General features: G+C 48.0%; 2 protein-coding genes across 4 annotated transcripts; one reads left to right on the top strand and one right to left on the bottom strand.

The window, feature by feature from the left end:
- The first annotated feature begins 7,297 nt into the window (after positions 1–7,297).
- On the top strand, positions 7,298–14,536 carry Snx21 (sorting nexin family member 21). 3 transcript variants are annotated; one of them, XM_076852040.1, is made up of 3 exons: positions 7,298–7,704; positions 8,150–8,300; positions 11,977–12,074. In XM_076852040.1, the coding sequence occupies exons 1-3, from the start codon at positions 7,443–7,445 to the stop codon at positions 11,993–11,995; spliced, it is 432 nt and encodes a 143-aa protein (XP_076708155.1). In that variant the 5' UTR covers positions 7,298–7,442; the 3' UTR covers positions 11,996–12,074. The 3 variants fall into 3 exon arrangements, with proteins under 3 accessions (XP_076708155.1, XP_076708153.1, XP_076708154.1); XM_076852038.2 differs by having other exon boundaries at positions 7,347–7,704; positions 8,150–8,307; positions 11,977–14,536; XM_076852039.2 differs by lacking the exon at positions 7,298–7,704 and having other exon boundaries at positions 8,211–8,300; positions 11,977–14,536.
- Positions 13,040–26,762, bottom strand: Acot8 (acyl-CoA thioesterase 8). Its single transcript, XM_076852036.1, has 6 exons — positions 26,547–26,762; positions 25,173–25,309; positions 18,340–18,565; positions 15,653–15,810; positions 14,984–15,178; positions 13,040–13,279 (listed from the first exon to the last, which is right to left on the bottom strand). Exons 1-6 carry the CDS (start codon positions 26,672–26,674, stop codon positions 13,161–13,163), a joined length of 963 nt encoding a protein of 320 aa, XP_076708151.1. The 5' UTR covers positions 26,675–26,762; the 3' UTR covers positions 13,040–13,160.
- Positions 26,763–26,789: the final 27 nt, after the last annotated feature.

Raw genomic sequence — 26,789 nt, 5'->3', positions numbered from 1 at the left:
GTGGCACACACTGTCATCCCAGCCGCTCAGGAGGCTGAGGCAGGAGGATCACCAGTTCAAAGCCAGCCTCAGCAACTTAGCAAGGCCCTAAGCAACTCAGGATACTCTGTCTCTAAAATATATATATATAAATAAAGGGATGGGAATATGACTCAGTGGTTAAGTGCCCCTGGGTTCAATCCCTGGTACACACAAAAAAAAAAAAAAAAAAAAAAAAAAAGAAGAAGAAGAAGAAGAAAGAAAAAGAAAAGAGTATGGCAAATGGGAGTCCAGGTAAAGTCACCTACTGGTGCCAGGTCCATAGGGCCGGTGCTTAGCAAGTGAGAGATCATATCTTTGAACCAATGTAAGTGGTAGGGGACATGGTAGTGGTAAGAGGAGAGTGATGGTGAGGTTATCGTTGATTGAACTTCACCACATGACACACACTGTACTAAGCATTTTAACCACATGACCTCATCCTATGAGGTGTCAGCTATTACCATCCCCATGTGCCTGGAGGACTTTGTAAATCATAGTAAATCATAAAGATCTACAGTAATGATGACAATTTTTCTTTCTTTTTAAGTCTTTCTTTGAGATGGAGTCTCTATTTATCCAACTGGCCTAGAGCTCCTGGGGTCAAGCGATCCTCCTGCCTCAGCCCCCCCAGTAGCTAGGACCACAGTCATATCGGTGCACCTAGATTTTGGCAATTCTTATTAATCCTGACTGGGAAGAAGGTGGGACAGTCCTCAGGGGACCCTTCAGAGGGAGGAAGATACAGAGGGCTAAAGGAGAAGGGGTATGTTTTTGGAGAAAGAAGCATCGAAAACAAAGGTTCTTCTCTCAAGTTACCTTTCTCCAGGGAAAGGGGATTTGAGATTCACTTTGGGGGAGGTAGAAGAAAGTGCTCTAAGTGGTAAAGGGAGAGCTGGCCCCTTCCTAGAGCTCAGAAGAAAGTGGAGGAGCTCAGGTAGCCCTCTGGAGAAGTGGGGGTGGGGGATCTAGTCCAAAGGAAGCCACCCTGAGAATCCTTAGGTTCATGCTAGGCCCAGCGGAGTAAAAAGCAAGGCTCACAGACAGTGGCAGAGTCAACAGGAGGAGCACTGGGACACCAAGAGCAGGGACAGGCCAGGAAAGGGAGACTGGACACAGGGGAAGTCAGATGGACAGTGGCAACTGGGCTGCCCCCTGCCCCTATATATAGACATTCCCAAGAAAAGCTCTAGGAGCGAGCCAGGCTAAATAAGGCCTCCCGCCAGGCGGGGCCAAGGACTGCTACTTGGGATTCCAATTTGGACAAGAAACACTGGAACCACTCGATTCCTTTGGAACAGAAGGTCTGGAACCCTCCTCAATCACTATTCATTAATTTATTCTTAGGTTTAGTCAGAGAAATAGATAAGGATCAAACTCCTTAGTGCAAAGAGCAAGGTCCCACTCACTATCTCTCCAATCTTCCTCTTTCTCTCCTCCCTCAGTTGCAGGTTGCTCTCTTCTAGTCAGACTTAAACATGGCCGTGAACACCACCTTTTATGAACTCCAGGGCCTTTGCATATGATGCCAGAAATGCCCATCTTCCCTCTCTTCACCTGCCTGCTTACCTGTCATCTTTCTCAATTTTAACATCTTCTAGTGGGCATGGTGGCACATGTCTGTAATCCCAGCAACTCAGGGGTTGATGCAGGAGTATCACTCTTTAGCAAGACCTTGAGCAACTTTAGCAAGAGCTTGTCTCAAAATGAAAAATTTTAAAAAGGACTGGGATATAGCTCAGTGATAAAGTCCCCCTGGGTTCAATCCCCAGGCCCAGAAAAAAAATCACTTCCTCCAGGATTCCCCTTCCCTACACCCAGCCTGGAGGTCCAAGGTGGTCTCCAGTAGTTCCCTCAGTCAGAGCACTGAACATGCCTTAGAATCTGTTTAGTCCGATTTTTGTGGGGAAGGGGGTACCAGGGATTGAACTCAGGGGCACTCAACCCCTGAGCCACATCCCAGCCCTATTTTATATTTTATTGAGAGACAGGGTCTCTCTGAGTTGCTTAGCACCTCACTTTTGCTGAGGCTGGCTTTGAACTCATGATCCTCCCGCCTTAGCGGCCACTGTGCCACTGTGCCTGGCTATTTTAGTCAGCTTTTATGTTGCTGTGACCAAAGATCTGACAAGAGCAACATGGAGGAGGAAAAGTTTATTTGGGGCTCACAGTTTGAGAGGCCAACTCCATAGCTCTAGGCCCAAGAAAAGGCAGAACCTCATGGCGGAAGGGAATGGCTAGAGGAGGCGGTCACTGGGGGTGTGCCTTTCTGGGTTTGAATTTTGTCCTGTGAGCAGAGCTTCCTGGTGGCTGTGTTTGGGCTGCTTTCCTCCTCCACATTCTTTCACCATGACGTTCTGCCTCACCTCAGACCCAGAGCAATGGACTCCACCATTATAGATGAGATCTCTGAAACCCTGAGCACCAAGTGAACTTCTCCCCCTCTGAAATTGTGGTCAGTATTTTTTGTTTTTGTTTTGTTTTGTTGTACCAGGGATTGAGCGCAGGGGTGCTTAACCACTGAGCCACATCCCTAGCCCTTTTTATTTTTTATTTTGAGACAGGGCCTCACTAAATTGTTGAGGCTGGCTTTGAATTTGTGATCCTCCTGCCTCAGCCTCTTGAGCCACTGGGATTACAGGTGTGTACCACAGCACCTGGCTCGTGTCAGGTCTTTTGGTCACAGCATCAAAAACATTGACTTCATCAGGATCACAACCGATTCTGAGTTCCATGGGCCAGAGAAAATTTCTTGTTCAACATCAAATCTCACCAGGCATGGTGGCACACACCTATAATTCTGGCAGCTCGGGAGGCTGAGGCAGGAGGCTTGTAGGTTCAAAGTCAGCCTCAGCAATTTAGCAAGGCCGTAAGCAACTCAGTGAGACTCTGTCTTAAAATTAAAAATTAAAAGGGCTGGGGATATGGCTCAGTGGGTAAGTGCCCTGGGTTCAATACCCAGTACAAAAAAAAAAAAAAAAAAAACTCCGAGGACCTAAGCCAGACATGGTGGTGAACTCCTGTAATCCCAGCTATTAGAGAGGCTGAGGCAAGAGGATCATAACTTCAAGACCAGCCTGGACAATTTAGCAAGACCCTATCTCAAAATAAAGTTCAAAAAGAAAAGAAGAGGGATGGAGTGTGGCTCAGTGGTAGAGCACTTAGCTAGCAGACAGAAGGCCCTAGCTTCAATCTCCAATACTGAAAAAAGAAAAAATTCAGCACAAGAAGCACGTGGAGGCAAGTGTAGAGTGGAAAGTAGAAGCTTTATTAAAGGACATCAGAAAAGACTTCTCCCAGAGGAAGAAGGGGACGGAAAGGCGGAATCCGTGGAAGGGGAGGTCTTCCCTCTTTTACAGCTAAGGTCTCCGGTTAGTCCTCCCACACTCCTGACCTTTGCTTCCCTCTGACCTGCAGTGATGGGATGCAGGTGGAAGGCAGGGGTGGAGTCAGGTGGGCTGGAGGAGTCCTCTGGGCAGGAAGGCCTGGGGCGGTCTGATCAGCACTCCCAGTTGGCTGGGAGCTATTTCACCAGCAGTTCCTTAGGATGGGTTCTGGACCTTGGGGACATTAACATTTCAATGTCCCCAAGTGCTGCTCTGATTTCCTGGACTTCATTTTCAATAATGGCCTCCATTTTCTTTATCTTACTGGATATTAGACCCTATTTACCCAACTACACTAACTACCTATCTTTAAATCTGGCTTCACCTGCAGCAGGTAATGAGCAGGGTTTAATACTGTATTCTGTATAAGAATAACTGAACAGTTGAACCATGAACCCAAACCCACTATTACACATAACTATAATGCATTAAAAAAAAAAAAAAAAAGATCTCTGCTGTACAGAGGGGGAAAGCAGAGCTCAGAGAGACTTCATGGTTGGCCCTAAGTGAGAGCAAGGGGTGGAGAGACCAGCTTCCCACTCAGAAACAGGTTAAAGTGATTTATTATGTGCGGACCCAGAGTGACTACAGGCAGGAGTCGGGCTAAGGCTGGAAGCAGGAAAGGGCATATGAAACCTTCCCAAGGAGACCCGGATCGGGATGAAGAGCTCCACACACGAGCAAATCAAGTCGGGAGAACAGCTTAGCCAACGAGCCATGGCTTGGATCACCCACACAAGGTGGCAGGCTCTTGTTCTGACTCCTCCACGGAAAGCACGTTTCTGCAAGCTCCTTGACGGGGACCCTACTGCTCAGGATCTGGCTTCCTTCCGTTCCTTGGCTGCCTTGTCTGAGCCCTGCACCGTGGAGGGAGGGGTCTTGCTTTCTCCTCAGGCTCTAAGATTACTGTTTTCTTTCCCCTGACTGCTCAGTGACCCTGATGTGGCCCTCGGGGTGAGGGGGCCCTGGAGAGGGTGGGACCAGCAGGGATCCCATTAAAACACGGAGCAGCCATGCAGGCAAGTGGCTGGGCTCCTTCCCGCCCGCTCCTACCACCCCCCCCCCCAAATATGATCATAACAGCAGAGAGCTGTAAAGTCCCTTTTCATTGCACACAGAGTCCAGCTCCCTAACAAGGTTCTGACTGTGGAGAAGAAAAGGAGGACATTGTAAAGTAGGATCAAAGGAAGGAGTGGCCAAGAGAGGCCACTAGTGTGGTGTAATGGAAAGACCCCACCCAGCCCGCGGAGCAAGACCCGGGGATTCTTGCTGACTTGAGGCAAGGTCCTCCTTCTTGGATCTCAACCTCCCCTTTAGGAAATAAGAGCCTGAATCTAGATTGACATATGGTCCTTTGCAGCCTCTGGATCCTAGCAAAGATTTTCTATCACCAGCAGAACAGAAGCCTTCTCACTCCATGATCTTGCAGCTTGGAAGTGATTCAGCTCTTAACCAACTCTGCAATTTGGGATCTGGAATGGAGACCCCAAGCTGTGGATTTTGAACCACAGACATCTGTGTCCTCTCATCCAGTGCCTTTGATGACATTGCAACACTCAGCCTATTCTGTGGTTTATTCAGTACCCAGCCTCTCGAAGATGTTCGCAAAGAGAGACTAGCACACAGTAGATGCCTAATAAACACTTGTTGAATTAATTAACACTTGCACAGGGTAGTCAGAACTAGGTTCTTCATCATCAGCCATTATTCACATATTCACTATTTATTGAGTGATTATTATGTGCCAGGGCCTGGAGATACCTGAGAAAACAATGCAGACCTAGAGCATTCCTTGATGGAGTTTGATTGAAAATGTAGAAAATAAATAAAAATAATTATTTGCTGCATGATAAAAAAAAAAAGAGTAGGGCTGGGGTCATAGCTCACTGGTAGAGTGCTCACATCACATGCACAAGGCCATGGGTTCAATCTCAGCACCTCAGGAAAAAAAAAAAAAAAACTGAACTGAGTGTCATTTGATTCTTTAGAAGGAGGAACTTCCTAACCGTCATGGCTGAACCATACAGGAACGGTTGGCTTCAAGAGGTAATGTCACTGAGTATGTACAAGTGGGAGAGGAAGACCCATCTCTCAGGGAGGCTGTGGGGAAATGCCATGCAGAATCTAAATAGTGGAGACGTCAGGAGAGCTCCTTGTTCTGACCTGTTTATGTGATGAAGCCTACGTCCCTCCCTCACTAAGCCTTAGTCGAGGACAGGTTTCTGAAGGACCCTCCTGCTCTGAGAGCCTTGAGTTTGTGAGCACCCGTTTTACAGCCAGACTTGAGAGACATATGCCAAGGGCAAGTTGACATTCAGCCACAGTTGACGAGTGAGTGAGGGTTGAGTGAATAAATGAAGTGCATCTTTTTTATCCCAACATCCTACCTTCAAGCCAAAGGAAGAGGAATTAAATCTCTGAAATTATGGACTTGAACTTAAATCTCAGCTCCCGTATTTCCCAGAGGTGGATCTTCGGGAAGTGAATTTGCCTCAGTTTCTTCATCTTCAGAATGGACCACGATTGCCCATCCCACCTCCCCAGGATGTTGTGAGGGTGAGACATGAAAATATGCAAAGAACCTAGACCTGGATGTAGAACACAGTGGAACTGAAAGATGAGAACCTTCTGCTTTATGGAGGCCAGGGAGGGCGGTTCTCATTCAAAAGTATTTCCCCAACCCTCTCTCCTGTGTCACTCAAATATAGGAGGTGCTGCCAAAGAGATTTTTGTTTTATTGTGGAACTAGCAAAATCTGCCCTTCTAGGGACTCATATTTAAGTCTTCTGAAAGGAAACAAGAAGAAATTTTTCTTGACCTACAGGTTGCCCTGCAGTAAAAGATAAACCACAGAGCTCCAGAGAAGCTGCTGAGGTTACCAGGATCAATGCCTGGGAAAAGAACAATGTGCAGAAACCTCCAGGAAGCTGTGTGATCTTGGACAAGCAACTCAGCCTCTCTGGCTGTTTCCCAGCGTGCCTACTTCTCGTGTGTGAGGCTCAAATGAGATTGTGAAAGTCTGTGAACACTGCAGAAACAATGATCATTGTGTAATTGCCCTGCGTGAGGCACTAGATTAAAGCTCTTTAAAAAGCTGTAAAATCGGGAGCTGGGAGTGTGGCTCAGTGGTAGACTGCTTGCCTGCTATGCACAAGGTCCTGGGCTCAATCTCCAGAGCCTACACAGTAGCAAACAATAAGCCCAAACTAGAAAACGCTTCTTATTGTTCCCGTTCTACCTAAGAAATTTTAGGCTCTATGAGGTCATGGCTTAGTGACGTTAGAGCCCAACCGAAGACTTTGATTTTTTTTCACTAGAGAAATGGGATCCCTTAAATCGCATAATCACATTGTAAAATTAATGAGTGCCAGATGCCCTGCGCTGCCAGGCTGAGGTGAAGGCAGCAGGGTCACAAGTTCAAGGTCAGCCTGGGCAATTTAGCGAGTTTTAAAATAGGTAAATAAACAGGGCTGGGGTGCAGGCCAGTGGTAGAGCCCCGGGGTTCGGTCATCCCCAGTCCAGGGCGGGGGCGGCTGGAGAAGCACGGGGGAAAACTGGGGTGCACTGGGGCTCTCCGGGGATTCCTGGAGGCGCGCGCCTGGCCCGGGGAGACGGGGCTCCGCCGCCGGCCCAGGACTCCCAGGTCTCCCGTGGACGGCGGCCGGATTCCCGGGAGCCCGGGGAGCGGGCGGGGCCGAGGCGGGCGGCGCCAGGAAGCGGCCGAGGCCGGAGCCGCCCGGCAGGTCAGCCTCGCTAAGCCGCAGGCCGCGTCCGGACCCCTCGGAGAGGCGCCCGGGAGTTCACCCCGAACGCGGGAGGCAGGGGCGCTTGACGGGGAGAAAGAGGCGGGACCAGGGCCCCCGGACCCCGGGAGGGAGCGAAGGACCCCGGGGCTGGCGGCGCCCGCCGCGGCCGAGGGCGGGGCCTCCTCAGGCCCCTCCTCCTCCGGCCTGGGCCCCGCCCTTGCTCTCCCGCCGGGCGGGGGTCCTCCTCCCACCCCGCCCTGGACCCGGTGGTGCCCGCTCCCCCCAGGGTGCCATGGCCTCGCGGCTCCTGCACCGGCTGCGGCACGCCCTGGCCAGCGAGGGCCCCGGGGAGGCGGCGGCGGGCCCGGAGGCCGAGCAGTTCCCGGAGACCTCCGAGCTGGAGGACGACGACGCCGAGGGCCTGTCCTCCCGTCTCAGCGGCACCCTCAGCTTTACCAGCGCGGAGGACGACGAGGAGGACGAGGACGAGGACGACGAGGAGGTCGGCCCCGACTCGCCGTCTCCCGGGGACAGAACCTCGGGAGAAGGGCCAGGCAAGTGTGGAAGGCGCGAGCCGGGAACGCTGGGGTGGCTGGGCCTCCGTCCGGCCGTGGAGAGCATCCCGGGCGCTGAGTTGAGCCAGCTGACACGCCGACACTGCCTGCAGCGCCTCCGATGTCTTAGCCGTGTGACCTTGAGAGAGTCACCACCCCTTTGATCCAAGAGTTCCCTTATGTCAAATGAGAGAGATCACTTCCATCTCAGGGTTTTTAAGCCTATTAAGTGCGCGGGACCTGGGATAGAAATGGAAAAGATGTGCCAGCCATGTTTTGGGGATGCTGTCAGCCGGGCTTGGTGTTTGGTACCAGGTGCCTCTCTGACCCTCAGTTCTTTAAAAATGGGGAATAACGCCTACTTCACCTTGGATGAGTGAGGTCATGGCATACCGTGTATGTTGACCTGAGGTCCTTTGATATGACTGGTCATGTGCTTGTGCAGAACGGTGCCCCCCACCCGATGGGCAGCGAGGCAGTCAACTCCTGGCCCGGCAGCTACAAGATTTCTGGAAGAAATCCCGGAACACCCTGGTACCCCAGCGGCTGCTCTTTGAGGTGACCAGCGCCAATGTTGTCAAGGACCCGCCCTCCAAGTACGTGGTGAGTGAGGTTCCAGGAACACCTGGGCTGTGAGTCTGGGGAAAAGAAACTAGGGAAGATTCGAACTTGATGGAAGTTCTGGCTGTGTAGTTATAAATGGCTGCCCTATTTTACAGATGGGAAAACTGAGGCCAGAAAGGGGATGTGACTTTATGTGAGTTGAGCAAGTCCTCAGGCAAATGACTTAGTTTCTCTGAGACTGACTGAAGTGGTAGATTAAGGACCCGCTTTCTGTCCCAGTTTTGAGAACTGGTATGTGTGCTTCCACCTTTCCCCAAGGTTTTTGCAAACTGTGGCGAGACTCAGACTTGAGAGCCACAGGTTAGTGGTCAAGGAAAGGTGCTTTGGACCCAGGTCAGCCTTGATTCACATCTCACTTTTCGTTACCAGCTGTCTGACCTTGGGTGGGCTGTGTGATTTTGTCAACCCCCAGGTTTATCATCTGAGCAATGAGGATAATGCTGAGGATTAGAGCAGGAGTTAAAGGAGACAATGCAAAAAGAGCCCTTAACATTGTGCCTGGCATTATGAGGTGCTCAATAAAATGGTAGCTATCCAGGTTCCACATTACTTCAGAATCTGAAACTTTTGAGTGTCAACATGATGCTACAATTTAAATTCCACACCTGACAGTCAAAATACAGACACACTAAAATACTGAATAAAACCAGACTGAGGGCTAGGGTTATAGCTCTGTCGGTAGAGGCTTGCCTAGCACATGTGAGGCTCTGGGTTTGATCCTCAGCACCACAAAAAAATAAAGATATTAAAAAAAAAAAAACAAAAAAACAGACTGAGGGTGTATCTCAGTAATACAGCGCTTACCTAGCATGCTCAGGATACCCTAGGTTTAATTCCCAGCAACACACACATGCACACACACACAGTATAAATAAATTTTGAACTTATATTTAAGTTTTATCCCCAAGATACCTCATTATGTATAGAAAGATTCTACAATCCAAAATCTGAAACACTTCCAGACCCAAGCATTTTGAATCAAGTCTTACTTAACTTTGGATTGGAAATGTTAGGCATCTAGGGCCTGCTGTGGCCCCCTCATAACTATATGTCTATTCCTGTGTGGAATAATCCAACTGTTCTGCATGGAATTCTGTGTGGAATAGGGGGTTCCGTAAGGGTTAGGGTGAAGAACAGCTGCAGAGAGGGCCTTGGTCTGTTTTCCTTGCTGTGGAGGGAGAAACTGACATGCAGAATGAGGGCTGCCAAGTTCTGCTCCCCGTGGAGCCTGCAGCCCAGTGGGTGACTCTTCCCGACAGTGGCAGCTCCCTGCTTCTCACTCCATCTTCACTACCCTCCTCTATCTCTGACTCAGCAGGAAGGGGGCCCAGAGCCTGTCCCACATTTGGGCCTCTCCACTCCTCTCTGTTGCTGTTACTAACAAAAGCCACACCCATGGGTGGCTGTTCCAATTTGAGCAGGGATTGACTCTGATGATCCAGCCTTTGTGAGTGCACACTGGAGACTGACCCCAGGTCCTTCTGCATGCCAAGTCTGTGCTCTACCACTGAGTTACCCTGCTGCCCCTGATGGTCCAATCTTAAGTGAAAAAGGTCCCAGAACTCTGGAGTGGGCAAGGGGTCATACACAGAAAAGGAATACCAAAGATCAGTCATCAAGGAGCAAGCAGCTCAGAGTAAGAAGGAATGGAGGTGACTCTGGGTACCCAGATGGGAAGAAAATGACAAAAAAAAAAAAAAAAAAAAAAAAAGTAGAATGGCAACTATTTTATCCCGGCTATGGAGAAGCAAGTCACCTCCTCTGTTCAATGGGCACCCTGAGTTTCCATATAACCTGTGGGGAGGGTGACAAGCAGAGGTTTTGGAATCCTATCAAATCCTATCCTGGGTTTGAATGCCAGCTAGGCCATTCGCCAGCTGTGGTACTTGGGGCAAGTCTTTGAGGCCTTTACCTCCTCTTTGAGCCTGCTTCTTTGCTGACAGAGATAAGTACACACCTTCCTTGGAATGCTGTTGTGATTAAATGAAATCATAGATGGAAAAGTGCTTGGTATAGTACAAGGCCCAGGGTAAGTGTTCAGTTAATGGAACTATATCATTACTCCCTGTGTTGGTGGGACATTACAAGGATTACATAAAATAATGAGTATTTTAAGCCAGCTGGGTGTCATAGTGCATGCCTGTAATGCAGTTGACTCAGGAGGCTAAGGCAGGAATACTGCAAGTTCAAGGCCATATTGTCACCTGAAAAAAGATCCTGACCTGAGAATTGCCTTTTAAAAACCAACCTGAAGCCTGGCACAGTAATCCCAGGGACTGAGGCTGAGGCAGGAGGATCAGAAGTTTAATACCAGACTCAGCAATTTAGCAAGACCCTTAATAACTTAGCGAGGCCCTGTCTCAAAAAATAAAAAGGGCTGGGGGGTGGGTAGCTCAGTGGTAGAGCCCCTGGATTCAATCCCCAGTACCAGAAAACAAACAAACAAACAAACAAATGAATAAATAAAACCCAAACTGAGAGCTTCTCAGTTTACAGTCAGAGATTTAAAAGGAAGTCAGGAGTGGTACCACACACCTGTAGTCCCAGTTACTCAAATGCCTGAGGCAAGAAGATTGCTTAAGCCCAGGAATTTGAGGCCAGCCTGGGCAACAAAGGGAGATGCTTTTCTCAGATAAAAAAGATGAAAAAGAAAATTAAAGAGAGGAATCACCTCCCATATCTGATGCAGTATACTCAGGTACACCATCTTTAAAAACTCATGTACTTTCCAGGTGCAGTGGCATACACCTAAAACCCCAGTGGCTCAGGAGGCTGAGGCAGGAGGATTGCAAGTATGAGGCCAGCCTAAGCAATTTAGCAAGGCCCTAAGCAACTTAGTGAGACCCTGTCTCAAAAAATAAAAAGGGCTGAGGATGTAGCTCATTAGTAAAGCAACCCTGGATTCAATCCCCAGCATCAAAAATAAATAAATAAAGGGCTGGGGATGTAGTTCAGTGGTAAAAGCACTTCTGGGTTCAATTCCTAGTTACCCCCCTCCAAAAAAAAAAAAAAAAAAAAAAAACAAAAAACCCTCATGTACCAACACTTGCTCTTGTTCATTCATTAAAGACTGTAGTAGACCCAGAGGTAGACTGCCTTGCCTGCGGTCACAGAGGGAAGGAGAGAGGCTGACCTTGGGTCAGCACTTGAATCCTAATCCAGTAAACTCCTGGTCCATTGCTCTTAGAGAAGTCTGAGGACCTGTCCTCCCTCTGGTTTGGAATAGCCTCTCCAGCCCTGTGTGTGTTGGAGGCTCTATGCATAGTGGAACACTGTTCCAAGCTGGTCCTTAAGTTGGCTCAGCCCCAAGAGATTGATCTGGGTTTCAGCTCATCCCTGGTTTTCCAGAGGGCCATCAGAAGAACTAACTGCCCCATGGGAAGAGGTAACTTTCCTGAAGTGGGAGTAGGGGTAGCAGCCCCAAGCACTGAAACTCATCTCTCTTTCTTTCCCCGTGCTGCCTTGGGCCTGGGTCATTTCAGACAAGCCTCAGGTAAGATGTCAGTGGGCCTCCTAGCCACTGCCCCACCCTCCTGGGTCCAGTCCCAGAGGAAGGGAAGAGGTGGGGGATCAGAGCTGGGATGGGAGTAGGGAGGGAAGAGGCTGGTGGACAGTTTGCCCCTGCCCTGACCCCTGCCCTTCCTGCAGCTCTACACCCTCGCCGTGATGGGTCCAGGGCCACCAGATCGCCAGCCCGCCCAGATCTCTCGCCGCTACTCAGACTTTGAGCGGCTGCACCGAAATCTGCAGCGGCAATTCCGGGGCCCAATGGCTGCCATCTCCTTCCCCCGTAAGCGCCTGCGCAGGAATTTTACCGCAGAGACGATTGCCCGCCGTAGCAGAGCCTTTGAACAGTTTTTGGGCCACCTACAGGCGGTGCCTGAGCTACGCCATGCCCCAGACCTACAGGACTTCTTCGTGCTGCCAGAGCTGCAGCGGGCACAGAGCCTCACCTGTACCGGCCTCTATCGTGAGGCCCTGGCGCTCTGGGCCAATGCCTGGCAGCTGCAGACCCAGCTGGATGCCCCCTCTGGCCCAGACCGTCCTCTGCTGACCCTGGCTGGGCTGGCTGTGTGCCACCAGGAGCTGGAGGACCCTGTGGAGGCCCGGGCCTGCTGTGAGAAGGCCCTGCAGCTGTTGGGAGACAAGAGCCCCCATACTTTCCTGGCACCCTTCCTAGAGGCCCATGTCCGGCTCTCCTGGCGCCTGGGCCTGGACAAACGCCACTCAGAGGCCCGGCTCCAGGCCCTGCAGGAAGCAGGCCTTACCCCCACGCCACCCCCCAGTCTCAAAGAATTGCTCATCAAGGAGGTGCTGGGATAACCCTTGGCTAGTCTTAAAGCCACTGTGGGGAGAAGGGCTGCCCCAGGATTTGCGGGGGCAGGGGACTGAAGAAGAGAACGTGGAAAGCAGCTAGAAGGCTGCGTACTGAGAGCCTTCAGAAGTTCCACCGAGAATTTGTAGTGGACGGAAGAAATGTTGTTGTTGAGATGGGCTCAGGGCAAGCTTTGGCTGGGGGTTGGTACCCAAGGAATGGTACACGGAGGAAGGCTGACACAGCCCCTCCAGCTTATTCGCAGCCAAGTCAGGCTGAACGCACCCTTTTCCTTGGGCCTCCAAGTCAGCAAGGCAGCCTGGCTGAAGTCTTGCAGTTGAGAGCCAGAAGAAGGGCTGTAGTTTTGGCCCAGGGAAATTAAAGGCCAGCCACTCCAATGGTGTCAGTCTCTTTATTAAGTGTGAGGGGCAGAAGGTCCAGCCCTCCACATAGCCCCACCTCAGGAATGGTGGTAGAAGGGAGATCCTTGAAGACCCAGGCAAGCTGATACCTCTGGCTACAGCTTGCTCTCTGAGACTCGGGGCTTTACTCGGATGACGCCTTCCTGGGCACAGGACACAGCCAGGACCCCATCCCGACGCCACAGCCGCCCGTGGACTAGCCCCCGAGAGCCACCTGTGGGTGAGGAGAGGGGTGAAAACAGCCTTCTTTGCTCCAGCGCAGCCAAATGCACTTCTTGCAAAGGGTTTGGGCAGAACAAGGTTACCCCACAGGAGGGCACACTGAATGCTGTGACTGCTCCAAGTGTCCCTTTCTGAGCCTATTATGGGCAGTCACTGGAGTTCTCCTATAAGAGAAACTCCACCTGTGTCTAAAAACACTTTCACATGTCCCTGCTCTTCTACAAAAAGATTACCAGGGGAGGAGCTCTGAGAAGTCTCCAATAGCTTGGCCAAGCAGATGTGGCAGCCCTGGCTGTTGTGCTAGGAAACCCGCTAGTTCCTTTTATAATAACCATGCCAAGTCTTCCAAACTGGTAATCCATGAGAAATCACCAGCACTGCCACCGCCAATGGGAAGATGCCTAGGGGAGATGACCTGGAATCTTCTGGTCTCCACCTCTCCCTGCCCAGAGGCTTTCACCTTGTTGGTTTTGGGCCTTAGTTTCATGTTCATGAACAGAACTGCTGGTTTCCTACAAACACAGCAGAGTTCACAATAGAGAAATGAAATCGCCTTCACTCATTCCATTTTCCTAAAAATGATGCTCAAGTCCAAAGAGGCTAGGGAACTTGGCCCCAGGAGCAGGCCAATCCTGAACGCAGGTGTCCTAACATTAAGGTCATTTTTTTTCTTTTTCTTTTTTTTCAGTGCTGGGGATTGAACCCAGAGTCTCAGGCATGTCAGGCTAGTGCTCTACCACTGAACCACATCCCCAGCCCTCAAGGTGGTTAATCATGTACTAAGATGCCACTGGTCCTTGAGAGAACCCCTCCCCAGAAGGTAAAGAGTTCCTGAGCTTTGCCCCTGTTTATAAAGCAGAGCTTTTCTTCATTTAAAATGTATTTCATTGGGAAGGAAGCCACTGTTCTAAAGCTAGACACTGCATAGGGGTTCTCTCCTTCCCTACAAGGAAGTCCAAGTAGTGAGGCCCTTAGAGACCCTAAGTACCCTGATCCCCAACCATCAATCAGCAGAATCACTTAGGAGGCTTATTAAAAATTGACTTTCCTGGCTAGGTGTAGTGGTGCACGCCTGTAATCCCAGCAGCTTGGGAGGCTAAGATAGGAGGATTGTGAGTTCAGAGCCAGCCTCAGCAACAGCAAGATGCTAATCAACTCAGTGAGACCCTGTCTCCAAATAAAATACAGTAAGGCTGGGGATGTGGCTCAGTGGTTGAGTGCCCCTGAGTTCAATTCCCAGTACTAAAAATTCAGTTTCCTGGACCTTATCTAAGACCTGCTGGGTCAGAATCTTGGTAGAATTAGAGTCTATTTTTAAAAAGCTCCCCCTCAAGCAGCAATCTGATGGGTCACCACTGATCTAATGTGTGGAATAATCTATTTAGATGGGGAAACTGAGGCTCACAGGAGAGACAGGATTTATCCCGTTCATACAAAGAATCTGAAGTGATCTGGGGACTAGAACTGAGTCTCTAGGACAAAGTGAATCCTAGTCCCAACATGTTATAGAAAGTGTGAGCTGACACTTGCTCACTCTGCCATTTTGAAGATGAATAGCCAAAGCCTGGAGGGGCAGGAGAGGAAGTGACCCGTGTAGTATCCCCCTGGAATTGGGGAGGAGAGAGCATCACCCAAGAAAGCAGGAGCCCTACCACCCCAAAGTTGGTGCCCTTGTCCCACGTGGCCCCACACTCACCGGCCCAGGGGCTCTCGCACTCATACAGCATCCAGTGGTCGGCTCGGAAGGGGGCATGGAACCACATAGAGTGGTCTAGAGAGACCATGAAGTGCACTTTATGTTTCCACTGGTGGGGCAGCAGTGCCGTGCCCAGGAAAGCATAGTCTGAGATATAAGCGGCCACGCAGCAGTGCATCTTGATGTCGCCCTCCCCTGCAACAGGTTCCAGCCCCATCAGCCCTGGGATCCTGGGCTTTTCAGCTCAGGACCTGCAGGGAGGTGGGAGAAAAAGGGACTTCCAGGCACAGATGTGTAGGCTGGTCGCTGCACCTGGCCCAGTGTGTGTGTGTAAGGACAAAGGAGGTGGAGATGGAGGAGGGTGGGAGCAAGCAAGGACTAAAATCCAGTCTTCCCAAGTCTCCCGCTTTGAGTCCTGGAAGGGACATCTTCCAGTGTGCACAAAGGCACCTTATGGTTAACAGATCTATAAGAACCTCAACAAGTCGTCTTGCCTTCTCCAGAAAGGTCCTACAATGAAATTCCAGTGACAAACCCATTCTCCCCATCATGCAGATAAGGAAACCAGCCCAGAGATGGGAAGTAACATACCCAAAGCCGCACAGGACAAATAAATGGCAGGCCTAGACCCCTGGAGAGTATTTTCCTCCAATCCATGGGTCCTCTTACCAATATAGCCCCGGGCTCGCACCCAGAACATCTGTTTGGGCTCCATTCTCTGCAGCTGGCTCAGGGTGGGTGGATTTACCAGCTTGATCTCAATGGGTACCTCCTGGGCAGCAATTCGGTTCAGCCCCACTCGGTACTTCTCTTTGAGGTTAGGGTCCCTGAAAGTAAAGGAGAGGGACAGGAAGACCGAAGGAGACGGGGATCTCCTTCCATGCTGCCCCTTCTGATGGCCCTCATGCTTCCAACAGAGACTCCTAACTTATCCCCACGCCTCTCTTTCACAGGTGGTAGGCAAGATACTAGAGTCTAGAACCCTTCCCTGCCACTTAAGAGCCATGTGTAATCTCTGCCAGTTAGTAATCTCTGTGGCTATCTTCTTATCTGCAAAATGTGAATAATTGATAGTAACCTATCACAGGGAACACTGGAAAAAACCGATGATGTATATAAAACCAGGTCTCACTGTACCAAGGCCATACCCTTCAAGACAGAATTCCAAGCAGGGCACATACAACTCATTCCTCCTGAGACAGTACCATAGTCACTCTTATCTGATAAATGACATAAGCACAGAGAATCCACATAACACTCAGAGAGTGGCGAAGGCAGGATATGAGCTCAAGCAGGCTGCTTCCATGGCTCATACACTTAAACTTACTCTAAACATTTAAGAAATGAGCTGCCTGACTTGGACCCAGTTACCTAACCCTGAACAGCAGGAAGCCTCATATCCCTTGGAGGTGCCCATCTCTAGGGACACCCTTCAGCACAGAAACAACAATCTTCAGTGCTCTTTGTAGACACTGCCATGTTCACCCCATCCTCTGGGGCACTCTCCAGCTGAACTTTCAGTGATGAGGGAATGTTTATCTGTGCCGTCCACTCTGACAGCCACTTGCTACATGTGATTATGAGTGCTTGAATGTGGCTAATGTAATTGAGGAACAGACTTGTCACTTCTATTTTAGTTGGTTTAATATAGCCACATGTGGCTGGTGGCTACCTTACTGAAAAGCACAACTCTAAATTCAGGGTCCTTTAACAACATTTCAGCAAACATTTGTTGAGTTCCAACCACACACCGGGCCTCAGGCTTATTCCTAATAATATTGGTATAAACACAATTTATAACTCACCACATGCCTTGGATCTCTTACCTCATTTCATCCTCATAACAGTCTCATGAGGTAGGAATTATGATTAGCACCACTTTATAACTCAGGGTACAGGCTCAGAGTAAGCAAACAACTTGCCCAAAGTCACAGCTACTAGGGACAGAGTCTAGATTTTAATTCTGACCATTAGGCTCCCAGACCTCAATCATCCCACACACCAGGTTACAAAATAGAGAAGCTCTTTCCCTGCTACCTGGGAAGCAGGTAGTGCATAAACGACCATTCTTGTTTTTTAGGCCTTGAGAGGCTAGATAGTTCCACAAAGTCCCACAGTCGGTGATCACCAGCAGGCACAGCCTGGCCAGAATGCGTGTGTCCTATGTCTGGACCCAGTGCTCTTTCCCATGCACCAGCATTTTTCAAACTTTTCTGTCTTCGCTCCAAATAAGAAATATAGTCAAAATATTTAACATGCACTAAGGCAAAGGAAGTGACCAATGAGTGAACCATAGCTCTGCACCAGGGTCCTAGAGGACACTCACCCTTACCAGGCATGAACTCCAAAGCTGCTGAATCAAGCACCTGAAGGGGAAGAGGGACCACTCAGGGGACTGGGGAGGTAAAGTAGTTCAGTGTTTTAACAATCAGGAAAGCTGCAACAGTGCCTGCACTCACCGAGAACAGGCTCTGTGTCTTATGTCATGACCCAGCACATACACGCATGCTCATCTGCTCATACAAACCAGAAACACACAATGGAAAAAGTTTCACAAAAGAATTCTTCACCTCATTACATACAAGACACTGCAGTATCTTCTAGGTTTTTTGTTTGTTTGTTTTGGTGCTAGAGATTGAATCCATTAGGCTTTACCATTGAATTACATCCCCAGTCCCTTTAATTTTTTATTTTGAGACAGCGTCTCACAAGTTGCTGAGGCTGGACTTGAACTTCTGATTCTCTAGTCTCAGCCACCTGAGTTGCTGGGATTGCAGGTGTGAGTTATCATGCCTGGCTCTAGTTTATTAAAATAATAATAATTACATATATGTATGTGTATGTATATACTATACGTATGTATATCTATATCTATCTATCTATCTATACACACAGAGAGGGAGAGAGAGAGAGAGAGAGAAAGGGAGGAAGGCAAGGAAGTTTGCTTTGGCACTGGGAATTTAATCTGGGCCTTGCTGCATGCTAAGCATGCACTCTAGCAACTGAGCTACACCCAAAAATTCCTCTCTGGTTTTTATGTTTAAATGCATAGTCAAGACTCATGAAAGGCTGGGCGCGGTGGCACACGCCTGTAATCCTAGTGGCTTGGGAGACAGAGGCAGGAGGATCACAAGTTCAAAGCCAGCCTCAGCAATTTAGCGAAGTACTAAGCAACTTAGTGAGACCCTGTCTCTAATAAAATACAAAATAGGGCTAGGGATGTGGCTCAGTGGTCAAGTGCCCCTGAGTTCAATCCACATACCCACCTCCCAAAAACAGACTCACTAAAGGGCTTAATGACCCACTACCAGGTGGTAACCAGTTTGAAAACACTGTAGAGACTCCAGGTCTCTTACCTTAAATACTGGTCAATGAGGGCCTGGTGGTCAAGCAGCTCTTCTGGTGGTGGCACAGCAGGCATGGAGAACTGGTGCTGCACAGGGCTGGGCTGGGTCTGCTGGAAGGAGGCCTGGAAGATGAAGATGGGCTTGCCATGCTGCACGGCCTTCACGGAGCGCACCGAGAAGCTCGACCCTGTTCGTGTCCGCTCCACCTGGTACAGCACAGGCACCTTTGGGTCTCCTACAGTGGGCATAAGGGATACAAGTAAGCCCCTGAGTAAGCCCCATAAGTCTTGTCACTGTCACCTCTGTTCTGTTTGTCCTCCATTCCATTCTGCTTGGAACTACTGACCCAGGTATTAGGGATTTTGAGAATGCCAGGCCCTGTCACCAGGCTGCTCCCGGTGCAGGGGGAGCTCTTCCCTATCAATAGCTCAGAACACAGGGACATTGCTGGATTTCCTGTGTTCAGATCTTGGCTTTACAATTCACCAGCTCTGTGACCCTGGAAAAGGCATTTAATTTCTCTGAGCAATATAATCATTTGTAAAATGGGGATCATCATAGTGCTCATACCTCAGATTTTAATAAGAATTAAGTTGAGTTCATAGTTGGAAAGCATTTAGAACACTATCTGGCGCATGGTAAATGCTTTAACAAATGTGAATGTTAATTAAATACTCCCAGCTTTTGTTTTGCCACATCTTTGTCTAGAATCTTGTCATGAGTCTTAACCTATTCTTCTAGATCTCAGGTCAAGAAACCTGGCCTGTTGCTTATTTCTGATGTCTTCTTGTGTGTGTGTGTGTGTGTGTGTGTGTGTGTGTGTGTGTGTTGTTGGGAATCCACCCAGGGTTTAGCACATGCTGGCAAGCGCTCTATCACTAAGCTATACCCATGAGCTCCTCCCTCCCGTTCCCAGTTCCCCATTTTATTTATTTATTGGTACCAGAGATTGAACCCAGGGGTACTTAACCACTGAGCCACATCCTTAGTTCTTTTTTATATTTTAGTTAGAGATAAGGTCTCTCCAAGTTGCTTAGGGCCTCGCTAAGTTGCTAAGGCTGGCTTTGAACTCACGATCTTCCTGCCTCAGACTCCCAGGCTGCTGGGATTACAGGTGTGCGCCACCACGCCCAGCTCAGCTCCCCATTTAAAAAAAAATTTTTTTTAGTTGTAGATGGACACAATATCTTTATTTATTTACTTTTATGTGGTGCTGAGGATCGAACCCAGTACCTCACCCGTGCGAGGCAAGTATACTACCACTGAGCCACAACCCCGGCCCCCCATTTTTATTTTAAGACAGTGTCTCGCTAAAGTTGCCCAGGTAAGTTTGTAATCATCTTTCCTCACACTCCCAAGTGGCTGTGATTACCACCATGTGCCACCAAACCCAGCTTTTTCTTTTTGAGAACAAGCAAAGACTATTTATTCAGAGCTTGATGGAGTAGTAAGTCAGCCACCATTACTTGCTTTCAGCGGAATCTCAAAGGCAGGCAGAGGAGTAGGGAAGCTCTAAAGTTTTTAAAAAAAAAAGGAAAGATGTCAGGTGTGCCCTGCTGGAGGTTGTTGGCGTGGGGAAGCTGTAGGTGGGTGAATTAGACATGGGACATTTCATGTAATTAGTTAGGCATGGGACATTTCACGTAATTAGTTAGGAGTACATATTTGGCTTTCTCCAAGTGGTCCCAAGTTGGGAAATGGATAAAAATTAGAGAAGCTGTCACTTATTAATCAAGTCCTGGCTGCTTGGTGCTTGCTGATTGTTATTATTATTCTTTGGCTTTCTAGACTGATCCCTAGAGATATGATCTGACTTCCTATAGGTCTGACTTGCAGACAATGGGTTGGCTCTTCTTTTTTGTTTTCTGGGGATTGAACCCAGAGGTGCTTTACCACTAAACCACAGCCCTAGCCCTTTTTCTTTTTTAAGACAAGGTCTCATTAAATTGCTTAGGCCTTGTTAAGTTTCTGAGGCCAGCCTCAAACTTGCAATTCTCCTGTCTCAGCCTCCTGAGTGGCTGGTATTGCAGGTGTGAGGCACCATGCCCAGCAGTAGGCTGACTTCTTGTGCTGGTTGCTGCTTATTGTGGGTCAGAGTTCTATTTTTACATAAGGCCTGGCCATTGTTTGTATATTCAGTCTCTCTCAGGAAAGATTTGTTGTCAGTCAGTCATTTGGTCCCTCATATAAATGGAAATCACTTGGTCCTTTTCCTGATGTCTGTGCTCCAATGCAGAGTGGAAGGCACTGGATTAAGGATCATCAGCCTCTAGGGAGAAATTTTAAGGAAAAGGTGCCACCCTGGGGAATGCTGATTTGTGGGCCATGAGACATCTTGGGGAGATTTTCAACTTTCAGATGAAAGAGACAGATCTAGAGCAGTGTTGGCTCCTGCACCCCAATCTGATGCCAAACCAACCAGGCATTGGGGCTCATTCAACAGCATCAAGTATCACTAAGTCTCTGACTTGTTAGCTGACTGCTATAGGCATTGCCCCAAGGGCACTTTTTTCAGAATAGTAGCTCCTCAAGATCAAAGACCTTTGAGGAATGCTTTCCAAGAGTCAGATGCTAGATGTGGATCCACTGGATCTGACTTCAGGGACTGGGAAGTCCCCTCTGCCTACCATTGTACCTTGGGGTACAGCTGAAATGCAGTTCCCCTATGAGGATCACAGAACTTTCAGCACTGTGACTGACCTCTCAGTGTGCATTCCAGATCTATTCTTGGACATTCTTATTGGACCAGGGCAGACAGATCCTGGAGCATAGTGAAGGAAGGAAGGTAATGGTTATGGATTAAGTGCTATATGCTTGGCAGAGGCAGTGTTAGATAAGAGGCTGTTTTTGTATTGGTCTCACAATGACTATGTAAAGTGGGTCTTATCCCCATTGAATACAAAAGGAAACAAATGCTTTAAAACAAAAATTTTTGAAATACAGTAATATTCATTGGTTTACCTATTGTTTCTAGATGCTTTCACCCACAGAACTCAAAATATTTACTACTACCTGGCTCTTTTTAGAATATTTGCTGTCCCCTGCTCTGAATTCTCCAAGCTCTAAATTTATACTGAGTCAAATGACCACTGTACAATATTTTACCTCTGTAGAGAAAAACTAAATAAAACAAAACCCAACTGATTAACATTCTTTCTTGGGCTTTTAGAAAAAGAATTGATGTAATAAATGACCAAGAAACCCCAGCCCCCATTCTTTATTTAAAAATATCATTGAAACATTATTGGTTATAATATTTGATGTATCCAGTAGAGGATCACAATCTAAACTGATAAGAAAGCTTCCCTTTTTGTCTTGCAGCCAGGAAACTCAAAAGTAAATGTTATGGGGGCTGGGGATATAGCTTAGTTAGTAGAGTGCTTGCCTCACATGCACAAGGCCCTGGGTTCAATGCCCAGCACAATACAAGGAAGGAAGGGAGGAAGGAAGGAAGGGAGGAAGGAAGGAAGGGAAGGAGAGAGAGAGGGAGGGAGGGTAAATGTTATGTAAAACTGCAACAATATGCCTTAGCCCTTAATCTGGTTTTGTTGTTTGTCTTGGTTTTGGTTTTGGTACTGGCAGTACTGGTAATTGAACCCAGGGGTGCTCTATCTGCACTACATACCTACAGTTCTTACATTGAGACAAGGTCTCACTAAATTGCCCGTACTGGCCTCAAACTTGCAATCCTCCTGCCTCAGCCTACACAGATGCTGGAATTACAGGCATGTACTACCATGCCCAGCTTCATGTTTATTTTTAAACAAACACTACAGAAGGCATTGTTTTGGACTAGGCTCCCATACTCCGCCCTAACAGATCACACTAAAATTCTAAATGGAGTAAACATACATATTTTTAAAAAAATAACAATAAAAAAAAGGAAAAAAATTTCTAAATGAAGTCATTGTTGTTGAAGTTCCAAGTCACCAAAACCAAAAGCTTCAAAGAAACCAGAGTGAGAGAAAGCCAGATTTCCCAAAGAAGTCAGCTTCAATTGGCAAAATGAAGTTCCCTTAATCTGGTGACAGAGAAAAGGTAATCTGAGGTTAACCAATAAGTGATTTTCCTGCCAGGTGTGGTGATACAGGTCCATCATCCCACATATTAGGGAAACTGAGGCAGGAAGATCAAAAGTTCGAGGCCAACTTCAGCAACTTAGTGAGGCTTTTAGCAATACAGTGAGATCCTGTTTCAAAATAAAAACTAAAAGGAGCTGGGTACCATGTAGGCCTGGAATTCCAGCGGCTGGGCAGGCTGAAACAGGAGGATCGGTAGGTTCAAAGTCAGCCTCAGCAACTTCGCAAGATCTTAAGCAACTGAGAAAACCCTGTCTCAAAATAAAAAATAAGAAGGGCTGAGGGTGTAGCTCAGTGGTAAAGCACCCCTGAGTTCAATCCCCAGTTAAAAAAAATAATAAATAAGAAAAAACCCCACATCATTTTAAAATAAGTTATTTTTCTATTGCTATTTCCCTGTCCCTACCTTACAAGGAAAGTAATTTTTTGTTTTCCTTTGCTGGGGATGAACCCCAGGGCCTTAGGCAAGTGCTCTACCACAGAGGTACACCTCCAGCCCCAAGGAAAGTAGCTTTGAAGTGGCCAATGTGCTTTTTGTTCTTTGGGTCTCTTCTTCAGCCTTTCTATGTCTATAAAACCAACCTACTCTGCTCAGCTCATTGGAGCACTTATTCAGTTTCATGGAATGAAGTATTGCCTGATTCTAGAATTAAAATAAAAGGATTGAGGCAAGAGGATCACAAGTTCAAGGCCAATCTCAGCACTTAATGAGACCCTCTCTCAAAATGAAAAATAAAGATCTGGTAAAATGTGGAAAGAGAAAAAGGAAAAAGAAAAAAAAAAAAAAAAAAAGAACTGGGAATGTAGCTCAGTAGTAAAGCACTCCTGGGATCAATCCCCAGTACAAAGGAAAGAAATAAAGACATTGCTTAAGAGGACTGAAGAAGACAATGTACATGGCTGTGCTCTCTATCATGCATATTTTAATTGCTCCCATAAGTTCACTATCAAGATGATAGTTATTATTTATAAACTAGCAATATGCCAGGCCCTGCATATGCAGGCCTTGCAGGTATTTACCTGCAAAGACTCAGAATTCAACACAGGATGAAGATTCAGAGAGTTCAAGCAATGCCCCTACTCCACAAAACAAAACAATCAGGTATTTCTCTAAGCCAGAAGGATTACAATGTTAAAAGGCTAACACTTCTGGAGCTTACAACCAAATTGAAGTAATAAAATACACTTTTACTCTCAGCTAGCACAAGGGTAAGGACGAGGCTGGGCCTACTAGAAATATTCAAATGCTTTATAGCAATGACTACCTGGGAGGAACAAGCAAGAAAAGGATGAGAAAACAAGGAACCTGATAAAAGTGTATTAATTATAATAACATTTATTTATTATGGTACTAGGAATTGAACCCAGGGATGCCTACCACTAAACTACATCTCTGCCCCTCCTTTTTTATTTAAGTTTGAGACAATCTCACTAAATTGCTGAGGCTACCTCAAACTCACAATCCTCCTGACTCAGCCTCCTGAGTGGCTGGGATTATATGCAGGTATATGTGCCACCACACTCAGCACATATTGTAAAATTCGACAAAACCTTCTCAGCTGGTGGGTCTATGCTAAAGATAATGGCACTTAAAACTGGGGCATCTGCCCTAAGGGGGAAGGAAAAAGAGGAAAAGCAAGATTTTATAATATATACACACACACACACATATACACATACATACATACATACAGGAGGATCGGTAGGTAAAAATAAAAATAAAATATATTTTTATTTGTAGTTGGACACAACACCTTTATTTTAATTATTCATTTCTATGTGGTGCCGAGGATCAAACCCAGAGCCTTGCCTGTGCCAGGCGGGCACTCCACTGCTGAGCCACAACCCCAGCCCCCCCAAGCAAGATTTTTGTTGTTTAGTGTTTTTTAAAGAGCATGGATTTTGGATTACTCTCCCTCATGGACCCCAGAAGTGTAAGCACCTATAGAGGACTTGCCACTAAAGTACCTCTGTTCTCATCCCTCCCCCCTTTCACAGATGAAAAAACCCAAGCCTCAGGGAAGAGAGGTAATCTCACTGAAGGTCCCATAGCAAATTATTGCAAAACTGAAATGGCCCTAGATCTCTCCTTGTTCTGACTGAGGTTCCCTCTTCTCCACCCTTCTCCAACTATGCACATGCCCCCAAGGCCCTAGCAGAGGTTAAAACACTCCAGAGGTTCTAGCAGTCTTGGCACCAGAAAGTGTGTCAAGAAGGAAAAACAAGGGGCTGGGGATGTGGCTCAAGTGGTAGCGCGCTCGCGTGCGGCCCAGGTTAGATCCTCAGCACCACATACAAACAAAGATGTTGTGTCCGCCGAAAACTAACTAACTAACTAAATAAATAAATAAATAAATAAATTCACATACTCTAAGATGAATATAATTTAAAAAGAATAAAGTATTGGTGAAGATGTGCAGGAACTGAAAATTCATGCATAAAAAAAAAAAAAAAAAAGAAGAAGAAGAAGGAAAAACAAAAGGCCCACTGGGAGCAGTTAAGCAACAAAGTCTTGTGTCATCATGAACCAAAAAAACAAGTCCCCAGTGAGCCTCAGTGAATGTGAGGTCCAAGGTCCTTTGCTGGCCTCAGACCTTGCTCCTCCCTAGGCAGGGGGTAGTTTCTCTTCACCCTCAGCCTTTCCCTTCTCTAATTTTCCCCATCTCTTACCCCTTCTCTTCAGTCAGCCCCCAAAGCCAGAAAGAAGTGTCTCCTGGTCCACCAGGGCTGAGCTGGACGCAAGACCAGGGTGCTGGGGTTTACCTGCCCGGACAAAGTAGCAGTGCAGGGAGTGCACGTGGATGTCTTCACTCACAGACTTGGCGGCAGCCACCAGGGCTTGGCCCACGATCTGACCCCCAAAGAGCCGCTGGGTGGTGGGTACCCAGTAATGCCTTCCTCTGTGGGGAGGGGAGGAAAGTGGGAAAGACTTGAGGGCTGCTCCAAATTCTGTGGGCCTCCACTGAGCCTCTAGCACAGGACCTCTTATCATTACTGGGGTTTGGGATCCTTTAGAGAATTTGCTGAAAGCTGTGGACTCTTTCCCCATGTAAATATCCTCACCTCACTGTATAAAATTTCACAGCCTTTATGACCATCCAAATCCTCCTGTGGACTCTAGCTATAGAGAATAGGGACCAGAGGTTGAAAGTGACATGGGCAAGTTCATATTCAAAGTGTTTAAACATTGCCAAGCCTGGGCACTAGTTGGGCTTTTGATCTCACATTCAGTGTTTCTTTCACTACACAAACCAAGGTAAGGCAGAAGCCTCTCAAGGCCTTGAATGGACCAAAATGAACCCCAAGAGCTGAGCAGTATTAAGGTCTGCCACTTACACTCCCAACTGGGACAGCCTATTTCTTCCAATAACTAGTTTCAGAACTAGAAGGGCCCTCAGACAGCAAGCCTCTCTCCTCTCTCTCTCTCTCTCTCTCTCAGGCTGTAAAATTTTATACAGACAAGGATACTCTGATTCGGCCCCAGAAGTGAAAAGGCTTGGTTGGGCCCCAGATGTGAGAAGATTTGCTCAGTGCAGGAGGAGCCCATGGCCTGTGGAGGCTAAAGCCTCCCCTACCCAGCCTGAGTTTATCATTGTCCACAACATCCGGGCCCCCAATGGTGAATTATAATTCCTTAAGTGGGAAGGAAGGGAGACCAAAGAGAGCTTCCATTAAAGCCAGTGGGAGCTTTGGAGGTCAAAGCTGTTCTAAAACCCTGCTGCAGTCACTTCAGTGATGCTGGGAAGGAAGCAGACTCAGGCCTCAAAATGAGTAATGAGCTACCAGACTCCAGCAAATGGTGCTGGGGATGGGGTATGTGAGAGGAAAAGAATAGCAAGTGTGCAGGGAGCTGTGTGCCCTTGGGCAAATCTCTGCCCTCTCTGGGCTGGCTCCTCCAGTGGAGGTTCAGGGCAGGCGGACGAACAGAGTATCTCAGGTCCCCACTTTATGTGCCCAGACCTCCTAGATGTCAGAGAGGAACAGCTGTCAGGGACAAGTTCTCTCCTAAATGCAGCATATCTCGCACCTCGCACAAAGCCCGTTCTATTCCCAGAGCTGGGGGCCTTGCGGCGGCGACAGTCGAGATCAGGCGACTCGGTGCTAAAGGAGGGATGCGAACCAGGTGCGGCTAGCTACCTGAAGAGATCCTCGTCTAGCGGCTCAAGGCTGAGCACGCTGGTGACCAGGACGCTACGGAGGTCCCCGGAGGGATCGCCGCTGTCGCCACTGCCCTGCCCGTCCTCCGGGACCTGTGGGGACGACATCTTGTTTCCTTGCTGTGGGTCGGGACACCGCTCTGAGCAGGACAGACGGAGACCTACATAGGATCCCGGCGCTTCCGGCAGACTGCCTTAGCTACCGGAAGTCCCGTACAGATCT

The sequence above is a fragment of the Callospermophilus lateralis genome, chromosome 3, assembly GCF_048772815.1.
Source record: "Callospermophilus lateralis isolate mCalLat2 chromosome 3, mCalLat2.hap1, whole genome shotgun sequence".
Lineage (NCBI taxonomy): Eukaryota > Metazoa > Chordata > Mammalia > Rodentia > Sciuridae > Callospermophilus > Callospermophilus lateralis.
Note: the sequence above shows the minus strand (reverse complement) of the source record. Positions and strands in the feature narration are given on the sequence as shown.